This window comes from Emydura macquarii, unplaced genomic scaffold (assembly GCF_026122565.2).
Source record: "Emydura macquarii macquarii isolate MOO-44397 ecotype Brisbane River unplaced genomic scaffold, CSIRO-AGI_Emac_v2 contig_2156, whole genome shotgun sequence".
In the NCBI taxonomy this organism is placed as follows: domain Eukaryota; kingdom Metazoa; phylum Chordata; order Testudines; family Chelidae; genus Emydura; species Emydura macquarii.
The window spans coordinates 100,931-115,582 of NW_027132293.1; the positions used below are offsets into that span (position 1 = coordinate 100,931).

Sequence of the window (14,652 nt, forward strand, 5' to 3'; positions counted from 1 at the left end):
ATGAGTCTAAAAGTTTCCCCCAAGGTGGAGCGCAAAGGCAGATCGCCTTGCGGCCAAATATGAACAATCAGATCTCAGGGGTATTAAAGGGACACAAATGGGAGCCATTTGAATCAAGGAGGCCTTAAGGAACTGTTTTGACAATGAACACCAATAAGGTGTCTGTGTAAGCAGCACATGCTATGACTGTGATCCAGCTTGCATTGTGAATCTATGCGAGGTGCAACCACTGCATGCAAGAGACAAATAAAGATTGCTTATTCTTCACCCAGTTTGTCTTTATTAAACACTTATTCACAATACACAGGAAAAACTGGGCTAACGGGGAGAAAGCAGAGAGGGGCAGTGTGAACTATGACAACTGGGTGTAAGTCCAGCTGTGCTTCTTGTAGTTGTCTGAAGGGGTGGAGTGAACGGGGTACTGAGATGGGCTGGGGGCTTGGCATGAAAAGCAGTGCTTGTTTGGCTATGGGTGAGGGGGCGAGCATGCATGGATTAAGACTGCAGAGCCGTGAGTGTCTTTAGCAGCTCTGTTTGCTCCTCCAGAACAGAAGTTGAATACCTGCTTTAAGCTCAGAGCCTTATTCTCTCAGTAATCGGGACATGCTGCCCCCTTCATCCCCGCAACATTCCTCTTGGGGCATCATTTGTACCTCTTCAGATTTCAGGGATGGCTTCACCCACCACTCACAGGGGAATTCCTGTCTCTTTCTGGCATTGGTGCAGCAAGTTCACAGTCTCAGCCTCAGCTGTCTGGCTTTCAAGAGAAAAGTCTACAGTTTCCCAGCTCTGTTCCCCTCACCTCTCCCGCTCCTATCTCACACCTCTGAAGGGATCAGGCTGTAACTCTATGCCCCATTCATCCTTGGTCTCGCATAGCGTGAATCTAGTACTCAACCTTGGTGTTCATGCAGAGAGATATTGATAATTTTCATTCTTCAAACGACACAAAAAACTCATGACAAAGGGTAAAGAAAGATTAAAGTAATAATCAAAGGACTCTTTGGCAAATGATCATTTGTCTGGAAAGTCCTCAATAAAGTTGTGCTACATCCTGTCAAACTAAACTAACATCAAACTATATGACCAAACGGCCTTCAGGAAGAGAAAGAACCCAACATTACATGGCTACAAAATATTTTCAGGTACATAAAGTCAAATCCCGCAGAATTATAACTCCCAAAAGAAGGAAAACAAATTTATCCATTTACTGCTGTGCTGGCTAATCCTGCTGTACTCAGCACCTCCTCAATATTTGGTTGTGTCATTTACAAAAGTTTTAGCATTGTCATAATGAAAGAAAGAAACAAAAACAAACCGAAACCAAAATCCACCCGTCCCCCAAATGTTCTGGACTTGGCTGGAAAAAGCTCAGAGGCCACTTTACCAATAGATGGAAACAAGGATTTAAGATGAAAAAGCTCAAACAGACCTTTGGGGTTCATTTGAATTCCCTCTCCAGCTCTTGGACACTTTCATCTCTAGCCTGCAGGAGTCTGATTCAGGATAGAAGAAATCAGAGTGTGATTCCTCAGTATGGAGAGAAAAGAACATTGTGACAAGTGCCATGCAGGGAACTGGAGGGTAGAATGGGGAGAGGATAAACTCTCCAGGGCTCGGACAGAGGCTGCTGTATCGGGGTGGAGTGTGACAGTGAAGGGGTGAGGAGGGAATCCCTCCAACTCCTCCCATCACCGGCAAATAGCACAGAACCCAAAACACCACATTTCCCTATCCCTGCTCCAGCACTTTTAGAATCTATTTAATTCTGCTCTCTAAAGGGAGTCAATGTACAAAAACTAAATGTTTTATGGCATAACCTGGAGCAATCTGAGATTATCTGGAAATGAGACAATCTCTCCCCAAAGGGAGAACTCAGTGACTCTAACAATCTTTCTGCTAATGGGGCTATCAGAATATAAAATATGCTTTGGGTCAGTCTAGACTAGGGAAAGTGTGTGTGTGGGGGGGGTGTCAAGGAGATTTGCTAGCTAATCCCACCCATTTTTCCCACCATAGACAGACCCTCGGAGGCTGATGCTATGGAGGCAGAGGTGGCATCCCTAGGCCTTTAGGCTTCCCAAAAAAGACCCTGTGGAAATCAGTCCCTCTCAATGGTGCTTTCTGAATGCACAGGGGGCAGAGAAAAGGGGTAGAGCCGGTGAGCGATAAGAGGCAGCACAGCTCTTCCACATACTCTCTTCTCTTTTCCCATGATTCTGTACATTTGATTTCCTCAAAACACAGTACGCTCTAGTTCCCATATCTATGAAACCCAACCATTCAGCTCCCTCAGATCCCTCCCCAAGCCCATCCCGCCGGCTCCCTTCACATTGGATCTCTGGAACCCAGCATCATAGAGGATTTAGGGAGGGAAAGAGTTGCCATTCACCCTGCAGGGACCAATTCCAGGTAAGCAGGGGAGCCCGGCCCAGATGCTGCTGGAAAATGAGGGGTGGGGACAGGTGTCCAGAGTGAATGTAGGGCCTGGCCCAAGTAGCCCTGTCCTAGTCTCCAAGGAAGGGGAATCACATCTGGGAAGGGAAGGGAGAGGGTGGAATTTCATCTAGTCAGAGGGAGCTTCTGGAGGAGTTTCTCTATCCCTTCCCCCAGCAGGCTAGCAGGAGGCAGGCAGGCCCATCAGTTCAGCAGCCAGGGCTGCAGCAAGGAGGAGGGGCTGATCCGGACTTCTCCTTCTCTTCCGGGGGTTTGCTTAGACCAGGCAAAGGCAGATGGTCATTGATCAGCTCAGGGTCAGCTGCTGCTGGAACCTGCCCCCAGATATAGGCAGCTGGATACCTGGGAGCCAAATGCCACTGATGTGTGTGGCAATTAGAAAATGCAGTTTTTACTATGGCCAGCCCTAGTCAGGGCACTGGGAGAATTTCTCTCCTGTGTGGCAGAGTCTCTGATGTCCAATGTGGTGTTAGCTCAAACAGAAGCATTTTTCATGCTAAGGACATCTGACAGGCTCTTCCCTGTGTGGATCTACTGAGGGTTGATATAGTCTGAGCACCACATGAAGTTTCCCCACCATTCAAACTCTTTCTTCTGTGAAATATCTGATGTGGAATAACATGTCAGCTCAGGCTGAATCTTTCCTGCAGTTACTAGAACTTTTCCAACAATTGAAGCATTTATGGCTTCTATTTCTTGCATAGATTGTCTCACGTGAAGCAAAATTTGAACTTCAAATTAAATTTTTTCCACAGTCAAGGCATTTATAGATTCTGTCCTGTGTGGACTCTCCAATGTGTAGGAAGGTATGAGCTGGGACTGAAATTTCTCCCACAATCCAAGTATTTATAGGGTCTCTCTCCCACGTGGACTCCCCCATGGCTAATAAGATGTGAACGCCAACTAAAGCTTTTCCCACAGTCCAAACATTTATATAGTTTCTCTCCTGTGTGGGTCCTCTTATGTATAAGAAGAGCTGATGATACACAAACTTTTCCCACACTCAAGGCGTTAATATGGTCCCGCTCCTGTATGGATTATCATGTGGTTAATAAGGACCGACACATCACTGAAGTTTTTCCCACAGTCCGAGCATTTATAGGGGGTCTCTCCCATGTGGATTCTCCCATGACTAATAAGGCTTGAGTAGTGACTGAAGCTTTTCCCACAGTCGAAGCATTCATAAGGTTTCTCTCCCGTGTGGATTCTCTCATGGTTAATAAGATTTGAGCGCTGACTGAAGCTTTTCCCACAATGGAGGCATTTATAGGGTTTCTCTCCTGTATGGATTCTCTCATGTATAATGAGTTTTGAGCTCTGATTGAAGATTTTCCCACACTCAAAGCATTTATAGGGTCTCTTTAGAGTATGGATTCTCTCATGGCTATTAAGAACTGAGAGCTGACTGAAAGTTCTCCCACACTCAAGGCATTTATAAGGGCGCTCTTCTGTGTGGGTTTTCTCATGTCTAATAAGGTCTGAGCGCTGACTGAAGCTTTTCCCACAGTCCAAGCATGTATAGGGTCTCTCTGCAGTGTGGATTCTCCCATGGCTGTTAAGGGCTGATCTCCGATTAAAGCTTTTCCCACAGTCCAAGCATTTATATGGATTCTTTTCCTTGTGATACATCTGCTGGACTGTGATTTCCTTGGGATCCTTGCCTCCTCCCCCACATTCAATGGATTCATCCACTTGCTTGCTTGGGCCTTTTCCCAGTTTCCTCTCTGAACTGTGCCAATTACTCCAGGATATTCTCTGTTCCGACCACTGGAAAAAATTCCCTTCAGCTCTTCTCAAAAAGGTTTCCTGCAGTTCCACTTGCTCAGGACCTTCTTGCTGTGGATTCTCTGCCTCATTCTTACTCATTGTCTTATCACCTGCTGGGAGAGAGAGAGAGGATCCAGGCAGGAGTCATTGCGTGGGCTGGTAGAAAGGACAGAAAGGGGAACAGCAAAGAGCGGAAAACATAGCGTAATAACTGCCGGGGGAGACTGAGAAATTGGATTCTGCCTCTTATCCCATCCAAACACTCACAGGGAAGTAAAGTCAGGGAGAAAACCCTGACGGCTAACAGGTGGGCGGGAAGCCATTAGCAATATCTGCCATGATGATACAACACCTGCTGACCACAGCCTGACTGGGTGAGATGAGGCAGAATTGAGGGTGCTCATACCACATTTTGGGGATTTTCAGCTTTTTCTTTTATTGGCCATATCGTTTCTGTGTGAGTGTCAGACTCCTCACCTGTGCAGGTGCCTCTTGGGATCTTCTTTTCCTTGGTGGCCTGGAGATCCGGGACCCATGGCTCTTCCCCTGCTTCCAGCCAGATGATCAGGTCAGGTTTGGGAATGGGGAGTCCTACTTGGGGAATGAAATCAGGCATGAGCAGAGTGCACGGAGGATTGGTGGAGTATTTGTCACAAACGACACATCTTCAGTTTAAACTGACCCCATGATTTGGTGGCAGGCTGTGGGATCTGAACACATGGGAACATGGAGCCCCGTGTGGGAGAGGCAGATGTCCAGGGAGGGGGCAGCTGTCACACCCTCACTATGAGTTTTCAGGATCTGTGCGCTCTGGGTGACTTGCTGAAGCACACACAGCTCTGGTGTTAAACCTCTGCCTATGTCTAAACTTTCAGAGCCCAGAGCCTTCCCACAGATGGAGCTAGTCCCAGGAAGGGAGGGGAACAGAGATCCTATGTGTGAGTGAGAATTAATGCAGACAGGATAATACACTGCTTCTGTTCCCATGTAAACTGGAGAGAAGGGAATGAATTAGCATGTCCATTTCGTTCATGACTCCCCTATCCCGTTGGAGGGGTATGGAGGTGAATTGCTCTCTCACAGGGGAGCTGTAGAATATGCAACCCATTCCCCTCTAATCTAACTGACCAGGGAGGAACCTGACCAGACTCAGAAATGCAGGCCCCATGGCTTCACATAGCTGAGGGGACACAAATCCTTACCCAGCGAGGCCACAGTCTCATAATTCTCCTGCATGACATCCCTGTAGAGGGCTCTCTGACCGGGGTCCAGCAGAGCCCCCTGCCCCTCGGTGAAATATACAGCCACATCCTCGAAGGTCACCGGCATCTGAAACAACAGGCGCTTCCCACTCAGTACCTGCTGCCCAGCCACAATCCCACTGTTCATAGGGGAAGCACAAAACTAGGACAGCTCTGGGTGGGCCAGAGGAGCAGAATCCCCCCACCCCGAGTGGCCAGGAGGCTCCAGGGAACAGAGGGAAGGTGAGAGCAACTTTGCCCTCCTCCGTCTGCTGGGAGGGACAAGTCTTTCCATTTACCACACCCCCACAGGCTGATGTGGGAAGCAGAACTCCGTGCAGGGAACAGGGACAGGAATCCCAGCACCTTCCCTTTGCATTTTACTGTGCCTGCACCCACCCCCACCCGTCTTACACCCTTCTCCAACCTCACCCACCCTCGGAGCTTTTCTTTCTCTTCACCCCTCCTGGCTGCCTATGGCAGGCTTAGATTCGGAGGCCAGTTCTGCCAGGTACGCAGGCTAATCTGCCTACAGCACAGTACATCCTGGTGGTGCCACCAGCCCAGCCTGCTGCCACAGTGAGCAGCGAGCACTGAGCTGGGCGCTGAGCGTGTCAGGACGTGACCACCTCAAGCCACAAGTTTCTTCTGGCAGAAGCAGAATGAAGGCCATTGAAGGCGTCACAATTGCACTGAAGTCTGATAAAGTGACAACAAAGATTCTTCAATATGAACAACTGACCATGGGTGACTTTATGGTGCTTGGTTAAAATACAAACTGGAAATAACAAAGGTTTCTTTTCCCTTTACTGAATCCTTACTAGCTTCAATGAATAAATGAGAAAAGATATCTATTGGAACGGATATCTTTTTCTCATATAGACATCTTGATCCTAGATATCAATTCCCACTGTTAGAAGAGAACAAAGTCAAGGCAAATTTCATTTAACCAAAACACAGATGAAGACAGAAATGCTAGAGTCAGAAATAACAATGTCATAGAATCAATCTCACACATGTTGGAAATTGACAGAGGAATGGAGACTTCTTCTGAAAGCTTGTAAAATCTCCAAAAAGGAAGCGATATCTGGATGAAGGAAAGCCCAAAAAATGATTGGGCCAATTCTTGATTAATTTGCAGGTGAGTCACATTTTAATAAGAAAGAAAACTTATCAAACTACTGGGAACATCAGAAAAATGTCATGCCCAGGCTGCATCAACCAGGAAAAATTGTACTGGCATTTCTAGCAACACAAGTGAGTGTTGAAAGAAAATGTCCAGTCCTCAAATGTATTCTTTCACTTTAGAGGTCCAATACGACAAAGCAATATTAAAGATGTTATTTGGTTGTTCAAACAAATTTGCTTATAAAAAATAATTGTGTTTATTTGACAACACAATAATATTAAGAAAACTCATGTAAAAGTTAAAAAATTAATAGTCAGAAATCAAAAGAGTTTCCATTTTAAGCTGCAGCTCTCTTTTTTGAATGTACCTCCATTAAGATTGAGATAGGATTTAAAAAGGTAACTGAACTTTTATTTTTGTTTCTTTGGGTGGCTTGAACTGGAAATGAAACGGAACGTATCAAATGCAACTGAACCTGAACCTCATCCAAACCAAAATAAATACCAGTTGTATGGTTTGACACAGAATCCTGCACTGAAACCAGGACAGGATCCAGTTCAGTCCTGCAAACCCCAGACATTCCACATTCAGAAGTAATGACCCCCAACATAATGGGAGCAGGGTGTGTGTGAGGGGAGTGGGGGGGAATATTTGCCTTGTAAATTCTGAGCCCTTAGGGAGAAGTCCCCTGCCCACCCCCCAATGCTTGGTTGTTTGTCCATTTCTATGGAAAAAGATTCCCCACCAGCTGCTGGGTGGGGCAGCCCCCTCACCCTCTCCTACCCCATGGGCTGGGGGAGCTGCCATTGTATCTCTCACCATCCCTCTCCTACCCTTTGGCTCTCCCTTCCCCAGCCAGTCCCCTTGCACTCATATTCTCCCTCCAGCCTCCCCCAGCCCCTCTCCCCGCGTCCCCCTTTTCTTCTCTGTATCACCCCACACGGAGTTTCCCTCTAGCCCAGCTCTGTGCCCCTGAGCCCCGGAATTCTCCCTGTACCCCGATTCCTGGGTCTTCCCCCAGCCTCCCTTCAGCAGCCCCGCATCTCCATGGCCCCCTCCCACCGCCGTTCACCCCTCCGTGCCCTCTGGCTCAGAGCCCCCGGCCCCTCCTCAGCCGCCTTCCGGCTCCCACACACCTCCTCGGGCTCCCCAGGTGTCGCTGTCCGAGCCCACATTCACCGCGGGCGGCGGGACGATCATCGCCCGCCCTGCAACAATCTGGACACCGGGGGGGGCGGGATCGCAGCCAGCTCCGCTGGGAGCAGCCGGGGGGGCGCAAACCCTCCCCCTGCAGCCAGGGTGTAGCCGGGAGACAGACACCGATGGGGCGGATGGGACGGTCTCTCTTACCTTCCCACCACGCGGTGCCCCGCTGGGAGGGAGCAGGGGCCGGGTCCCGGGGAGGGGGGTCCTGCGGTCTCCGCACTGGGGGAGGCTCCTGGGGGGCAGCGGGACCGTTACCCCCCGATATTCACCGCCCCCGACTGCAGCTCGGCGGCCTCGGGGACTCCGGGATGTTGCTGCACGAAGAGCGCGGAGGCAGCAAGCCCGGCTCAGCGGCCTGGACAGTGCGGCTCAGGCGCCCAGAGTGCAGCGCGAGCGAGTCGCTTCGCTTCGCTTCGCTTCCTTGTTCCTTCCTTTCCGCTGCCGGTGCAGTGGGGGCTGAGCAGGCGGCTCCTGGGTCCTAGCGACCAAGGCGTTCGCTGCAGCCTCCCTGTTCCGGACCTGCCTCCGGGGGCCCTTGTCCCCTAGACACAGGCCGCTTCTCTCCGCGTGGAGGGGGGCATCGTGCAGAGAAGCCCCCGTGTCAATGGGCAGAAAGGAGAGGTCCAGATCCGGGGAGGGAGGAGAAGGGGGGTTTCTATAGAGACCCGGCCTTGTTCCAGAGAGTCCATTTACTCAATGGTAACCCCCAAAAACAAACGCTCACCCTCTCCTCTGCATCACCTTGTCTTCTCTGCCTTACTTAGTCTGGGCAAAACACCTTGACTCCCTCAGACAAACTGTATGTTTTCTCTTTCTGTGCCCGAAATTGTTCCTTTTCCTTCTTTGTTTGTGGTTTTGGAACATCTAAAACTTAAAGCCATTTTCTGGAGCCTTCTATGGGCTGAGAAGTGAACTGTACACTCGAAAATAATAAAACTTAGATGTCTTGTGAAAGATAAAATCCCTCTTCAGTTTAAGGCTCTGTCACGTCCTGGGGTGCAATGCAGACAAAAGCAGACATGTCAACTCTCCTGAACTGATCATGAGAATCGGAATTTCTGAGTAAATGAAGCCGATCTCCTGATAGAACTCTCAAATGGCAGGATTCCCCCCCCGCAGCACATTATTAAAGTGTTTTTCTAGTCAAACAGGAGTTACCTGCCCTTAACAAAGGAATGCGCTTTCTCCACCAGGCAGGTAATTCCACAGTACTTTGAAAGACAATGAGAATTCATTTACATATCAGATAAACAAAGCTAGCAATCTAACAAGTGGGAAGAGAGAATTTCAGCTGAGATATAAAGAAGGGGGAAGGGCCAACCCTCAAAACTGAAGCAACTGAAAAAAGACATCCTGACATTTGAGAGTTTTAAAATGAGGCTTAATTTTATTTAGAAATCCCAGCCACCCTGGGCCTGGCGGGGCTCCCACTGCCCCCCTGCCAGGCTGGGAAGTGGGAGAGGGGACCCAGGCCTGGGGAGGGTGAAGAACTCTAAGGAGCAGTGGTGATGCTGGGGGGCTGACGTGGGGGGGCTGAAGGGTTGGTGGGTTTTGAGCAGATGGGATGAGTGCTGGGAGAGTGCACTAAGGGCGGCGGGGGTCAATAGGATAGGGGGGCTGAACTGATGGGTTGGTGATGATGGGGGCTGAATTGAGCGGGGTTGGGTGAGGACAGAACTGATGGCGAACTGGGGAAGAGGATTAATTGCTGGGCAGGAGGTGGGCAGATGTGGGGTGAGAGCTCCTGCAGCAGGGGCCAAAATCACATTACCCAGTATGTGGGAGAGTGGAGGACACTAACTGTCACACCCTAGGGATGGGGAGGGAATTCAAAAATCAAGAGATAGACCTAAAAACCTGAAAATCAAGAGACCGACCTAAAAACACAATAGATTCTGTTATTAAAATGTGTGTATCTTTGTCTTTATCCTCCTTTCCCAGGCTCCTAATGCAGAGAAAAAGTCTGGTCTGGTTAGCTATTCACTTGAAAGATCCAGGTTCAATTCCATGTTCTGAGACAGTCTTCCTGTGTGACTGCAGGTAAGTCATTGATCTGCTTTGTGCCTGACATGACATTCCTCTAAAATGGAAGTAACAGCACTTCCCCATCTTGTTATTCAGTGGTTATTAATGGTTATTAATCAATGGTTGTGAATAGGCCTCATCTATTCTAACTGAATGGACTTTGCTAACACCTATCCTCCCCATTGTTGTTCCTTACCCTTGGATGTATATATATACCTCCTATCTGATTTCTATTTCATGCGTCTGACAAAGTGGGTTGCAGCCCACAAAAGCTTATGCCTGCAGAAATTAAATTTGTTAGTCTTTAAAGTGCTACAGGACTCTCGTTTTTTCTGTATACAGACTAACACAGCTACCCCTCTGGAACTTCTCATCTTCTTATTGTTATCCAGGGTTCTGCCAACCCAAAGCTCTTGGTAACTTTACTCTGTGCGAGGTGATGGCTCAAGCATTTACACACGTCCGCAACAGGTTAGTAAAACTCCCCAACCCTCAATAATTACAGAAGTTTGGGGCAGCTTTCAAGTGGAAACAGCGACGACTTTCTGACTGGCCTGATCTTCCAGCTGTCATTGGAGGATCCCGAAGCTGTGTACAAGAAGAGATCCCAAAGAGTCGAAAGCTCCCCCTCCCCTGCCAATTTATTCTTGTTAGTAGAATAAACACGTCAAAAAAGAAAAAAAACTTGTTGGGCCAAAAGTTTCAAAAGCTAGATCTGAAGGTCGCCAGAGTAGTGATTAACTAGAGAAGTTCCTACAGAATCTGCATATCTTGAGGCCCAGACAAACATCTATCTCCCACAGGGCATGCATAAATAAGCTTATTGGTCTTTTCCTTAAACACAGATCCCAGCACCTCCACCAGAACATCAGGGAGAAATTCAGGGTCAGGCAAATGTTGATCAAGAGGCTCCTTTCCCTTCTGGCTTAGTCGTGCCAAGGCTGCACGGGCCTGCAGGGAAGCCTACAGAGTTTGGCTGCTGTTAGCAACAAGTATGATAATCAGTATTATACTATGAAGTGGTCCCTGGCCTTTTTACTGGTCTATCAAAATCTCCCCGTACAATCTCACAGGAGTGTTGTGAGGCTAAACACATGGTACAGGGATGGAGGGCAGATAAATATCTTCAATAGTCAGAATGCAGTTGTTTCCTTTCCATGTCAAATCAGACTGGGGTTGCCACAAACTCTCCTGATTTCATCTCGAGTCTCTCAATACCCGGGCGCTTCATAAATTTCAACTCTTGGAATCTAGTGATGAATCTCAGCTCTCATTTTCATAAAATGGTAAGCTTCTTGCTCTCATGGCTAAGTAGAAAAGCTGGAGAACATGACCAGAATTAAACCTTGTCACTCAGAAACAAACAAAAAGTCCAAAATGTAATTTTAGGAAAAAAAAGTCTTGTGATTCCTTCAGCCAACCTCCTGATTTTGGAACACTGGGGCCACTATTTGGGTACTAGAATGTGGTTTGGAACACTGGGTGCTGGCAGTTACTGTATTGGCATTGATCAGTTTATATTTCAGATCTGACTTCTCCAGCTAAAGCTCTAAGGACCTACATAGAAAAACAAACATTCTCCTTTATCTTTTTAGTTCATCCCCAATTCAGGAGGGCTGTGCTGATTTGCTGCTTGAGGCCCACAGCCCAGTTCTGTGTGCACTCCCTTACCTTCTCCTCTCTGTCTGTTTCCCTTTCTGTTGATGGTGCTGTTTTAGAGGATGCTGACGCTCCTTTAGGAGGCTTTCCATGGGTAACGGACAGAGAGATAAGGCCTGAATTTACAGTATTGCCAACTCCAGGCAATAAAAAATCATGAGTCAGGCCCCACCATAGGATGAGACTGCTTTTCAAAACATGAGATTTAAAAATATTACTGCTAATTAATGCTGGGCTGTTTTAGTTTTCCTTCTAGTTTCTAAGACTTCAGGCTGCACTAGGGTCCCATTTTCAAATTTTCTCTGTAATCAACAAGGCTAGAAACTTCCTTTCTTTAGAAAACAGAAGCCGAATATCACGTCTTCAGAAGCTTGAAGGAGCTGGGGCTTTAACAAACAAATCAACAAGAACACTGCAACCAACCAAACTAATCAAATATTGTGAGCCTCATGATAAAATCACAAGAGTTGATGACACTGATTAATTCCTCTTTCTATTTTGCTAGAGATGCCTTAGTGTAAATGAGAATCAGGCTTTTGAAACACTGATGCCACTTTAATCAAGTTTTTAGTTTGTGAATTTAATATCACCCCTTAGACACACAGCCACTGCTCCTGCAGGCTCAGCATCACAGGTGGACGCTGATGCCCCCGAGAAACCCCACTGACCCTCCACATTAGCAAAACAGGGAAGGGGAAACAGAGGCACAATATGGAGAAATGACTTGTCTTAGGTCACTCAGCATGTCACTGGCAGAGCAGGATATAAAACCCCAGTTTTGCAAGGCCCAGGCCAGTGCCCTAACCACTAGGCTATCTGGTAGGACCAATACTCATCTCAGTCTTGCATTCTGGGTGGAAAAACACCCCCTATAAACACACTGTCAACCCTCACAATAAACCTACCAAATAATTTCTGTTTTTCAGGAAAAGATCAAGGCCCATTTGAAGACTCTGAGGGAAGAGAGAGAAAAGCTCCTGGGATTTAAAGTAAATGGAGAGAAGAGAAGCCAGGAGCATCTGGTAGGTACCTGTTGTTTTTCACCTGCTGAGACATCGAGGTGGGAGGTTTGTTTGTTGGTAGATACGTCGCTTGTGTGTTTTCCATGATTGTGGGATACTCTGTGAATGTGTGTGTGTGTGCGTGTGTGTGTATACATGTGTGTGTATTACAAATGTTCTCTCCCTGGAGAAGGACAACAGCATCTTCTGCAGCATCTAGGAAGCACCTATTTTAATTAATGAGTTAATTACTATTATTATCCCTTGTGGCTTTCACAAAACTTTTCCCAAACTGAATTGATGTTATCTCAGCAGTGCTGTGTGCCGGTGTCTGCAGTCATTTCTTGCAGTTTTTTAATCATTTGATTATTTTTTCTCCCTGGCAACTCTGTAAAATGCTGAGTCCTGCTACTCTGGATCTGGATTCTCAGGGTATGTTTAAACAGGCAGCAGCAGTGAGCCTCCAGGCCCTGCTCAGCAGAGTTGTGTAGACAGTGCTTTTAAGCTGCAGCTAAGGCGGGAGCTCAGGTTCTGAAGTCCACCCTCCCTAGGCTTCAGAGCTCAAACTCCAGCCCAAGACCCAATCTCTACACAGCTAGCCCCAAAGAACCTGAGTCAGTTGACCCAGACTTAGAGGCTCACTCCTGTGGGCTGGGTAGATGCACCCCCAGAACCCACTGGTAACACAGCACAGTGTCCAAACCATGTCAGACATAGAGATATCCCTTGAAGAGATATTGGGGCCAAATGGGAAGCTTTAAGAATATCCTCTACCTTGTGATCATAAGGTATCAGCAAGTGTCAGGATGTGAAGAATTGCGGGTTTCAAACCCCAGTCCACGGGTTCCAGACTGCAACTGCAACCCCCAACAGCTCTCCAGAACCAGCAGGGGAGGGGCTACTGGAACTTTGGCCCACCAGAGGATCTGCCTACGAGGTCCCTTATTGGAGCAGACGTTTAGATGCGCATCCAGCTTGACTTAACAAAGAAGTCTTTGGTGAACTTAAACACAAAAAAGGAGCTTACAAGAAATGGAAGCTTGGTCAGACGACTAGGGAGGAGTATAAAAATACTGCTCGAAAATGCAGGAATGAAATCAGGAAGGCCAAAGCACAATTGGACTTGCAGCTAGCAAGGGACGTGAAGGGGAACAAGAAGGGTTTCTACAGGTATGTTACCAACAAGAGGAAGATTAGGGAAAGTGTGGGCCCCTTACAGAACGAGGGAGGCAACCTAGTGACAGAGGATGTGGAGAAAGCTGAGGTACTCAATGCTTTTTTTGCCTCTGTCTTCACAGACAAGGTCAGCTCCCAGACTACTGCACTGGGTAGCACAGAATGGGAAGGAGGTGAACATCCCGCAGTGCTGAAGGAACAGGTCCAAGACTATTTAGAAGGATTGGACATACACAAGTCCATGGGGTCAGATGCAATGCGTCCGAGGGTGCTGAGGGAGTTGGCTGAGGTGATTTCAGAGCTATTGGCTATTATCTTTGAAAGCTCGTGGCAATTGGGGGAGGTCCCTGATGAGTGGAAAAAAGCAAATATAGTGCTCATCTTCAAGAAAAGGAGGAAAGAGGATCCAGGGAACTACAGACCGGTCAGCCTCACCTCAATCCCTGGAAAAATCATGGAGCAGGTCCTCAAGGAATCCATTTTAAGGCACTTGGAAGAGAGGAAGGTGATCAGGAACAGTGAACCAAGGGCAAGTCATGCCTGACCAACCTGATTGCTTTCTATGAAGAAGTGACTGGCTCTGTGGATGTGGGGAAAGCGGTGGATGTGATATACCTTGACTTTAGCAAAGCTTTTGATACTGTCTCTCACAGTATTCTTATCAGTAAGTTAAAGAAGTATGGGTTGGATGAATGGACTATAAAATGGATAGAGAACTGGCTAGAGCATAGGGCTCAACGAGTAGTGATCAATGGCTCCATGTCCAGCTGGCAGCCGGTCACAAGCGGAGTGCCCCAGGGGTCGGTCGTGGGGCCGGTTTTGTTCAACATCTTCATTAATGATCTGGAGGATGGGGTAGATTGCACCCTCAGCAAGTTTGCAGATGACCCTAAGATGGGGGGAGTGGTAGATACCCTGGAAGGTAGGGATAGGATACAGAAAGACCTAAACAAACTGAAGGATTGGGCCAAAAGAAATCTGATGAGGTTCA

General features: G+C 47.7%; 1 protein-coding gene across 1 annotated transcript; it reads right to left on the reverse strand.

The window, feature by feature from the left end:
- Positions 1–263: 263 nt before the first annotated feature.
- Positions 264–8,163, reverse strand: LOC137160161 (zinc finger protein 773-like). The gene is made up of 4 exons (XM_067558608.1): positions 7,945–8,163; positions 5,427–5,553; positions 4,702–4,818; positions 264–4,337 (listed from the first exon to the last, which is right to left on the reverse strand). The coding sequence occupies exons 2-4, from the start codon at positions 5,551–5,553 to the stop codon at positions 3,469–3,471; spliced, it is 1,113 nt and encodes a 370-aa protein (XP_067414709.1). The 5' UTR covers positions 7,945–8,163; the 3' UTR covers positions 264–3,468.
- Positions 8,164–14,652: the final 6,489 nt, after the last annotated feature.

Excerpts from the sequence above, each read along its gene's own strand:
- LOC137160161 (XM_067558608.1), bottom strand. The coding sequence starts at position 5,553 with ATGCCGGTGACCTTCGAGGATGTGGCTGTATATTTCACCGAGGGGCAG. Across the intron at positions 4,819-5,426 it reads TGAGACTGTGGCCTCGCTGG|TAGGACTCCCCATTCCCAAA; the intron begins GTAAGGATTTGT and ends TCATTCCCCAAG. Across the intron at positions 4,338-4,701 it reads CCCAAGAGGCACCTGCACAG|CAGGTGATAAGACAATGAGT; the intron begins GTGAGGAGTCTG and ends TCTCTCTCCCAG.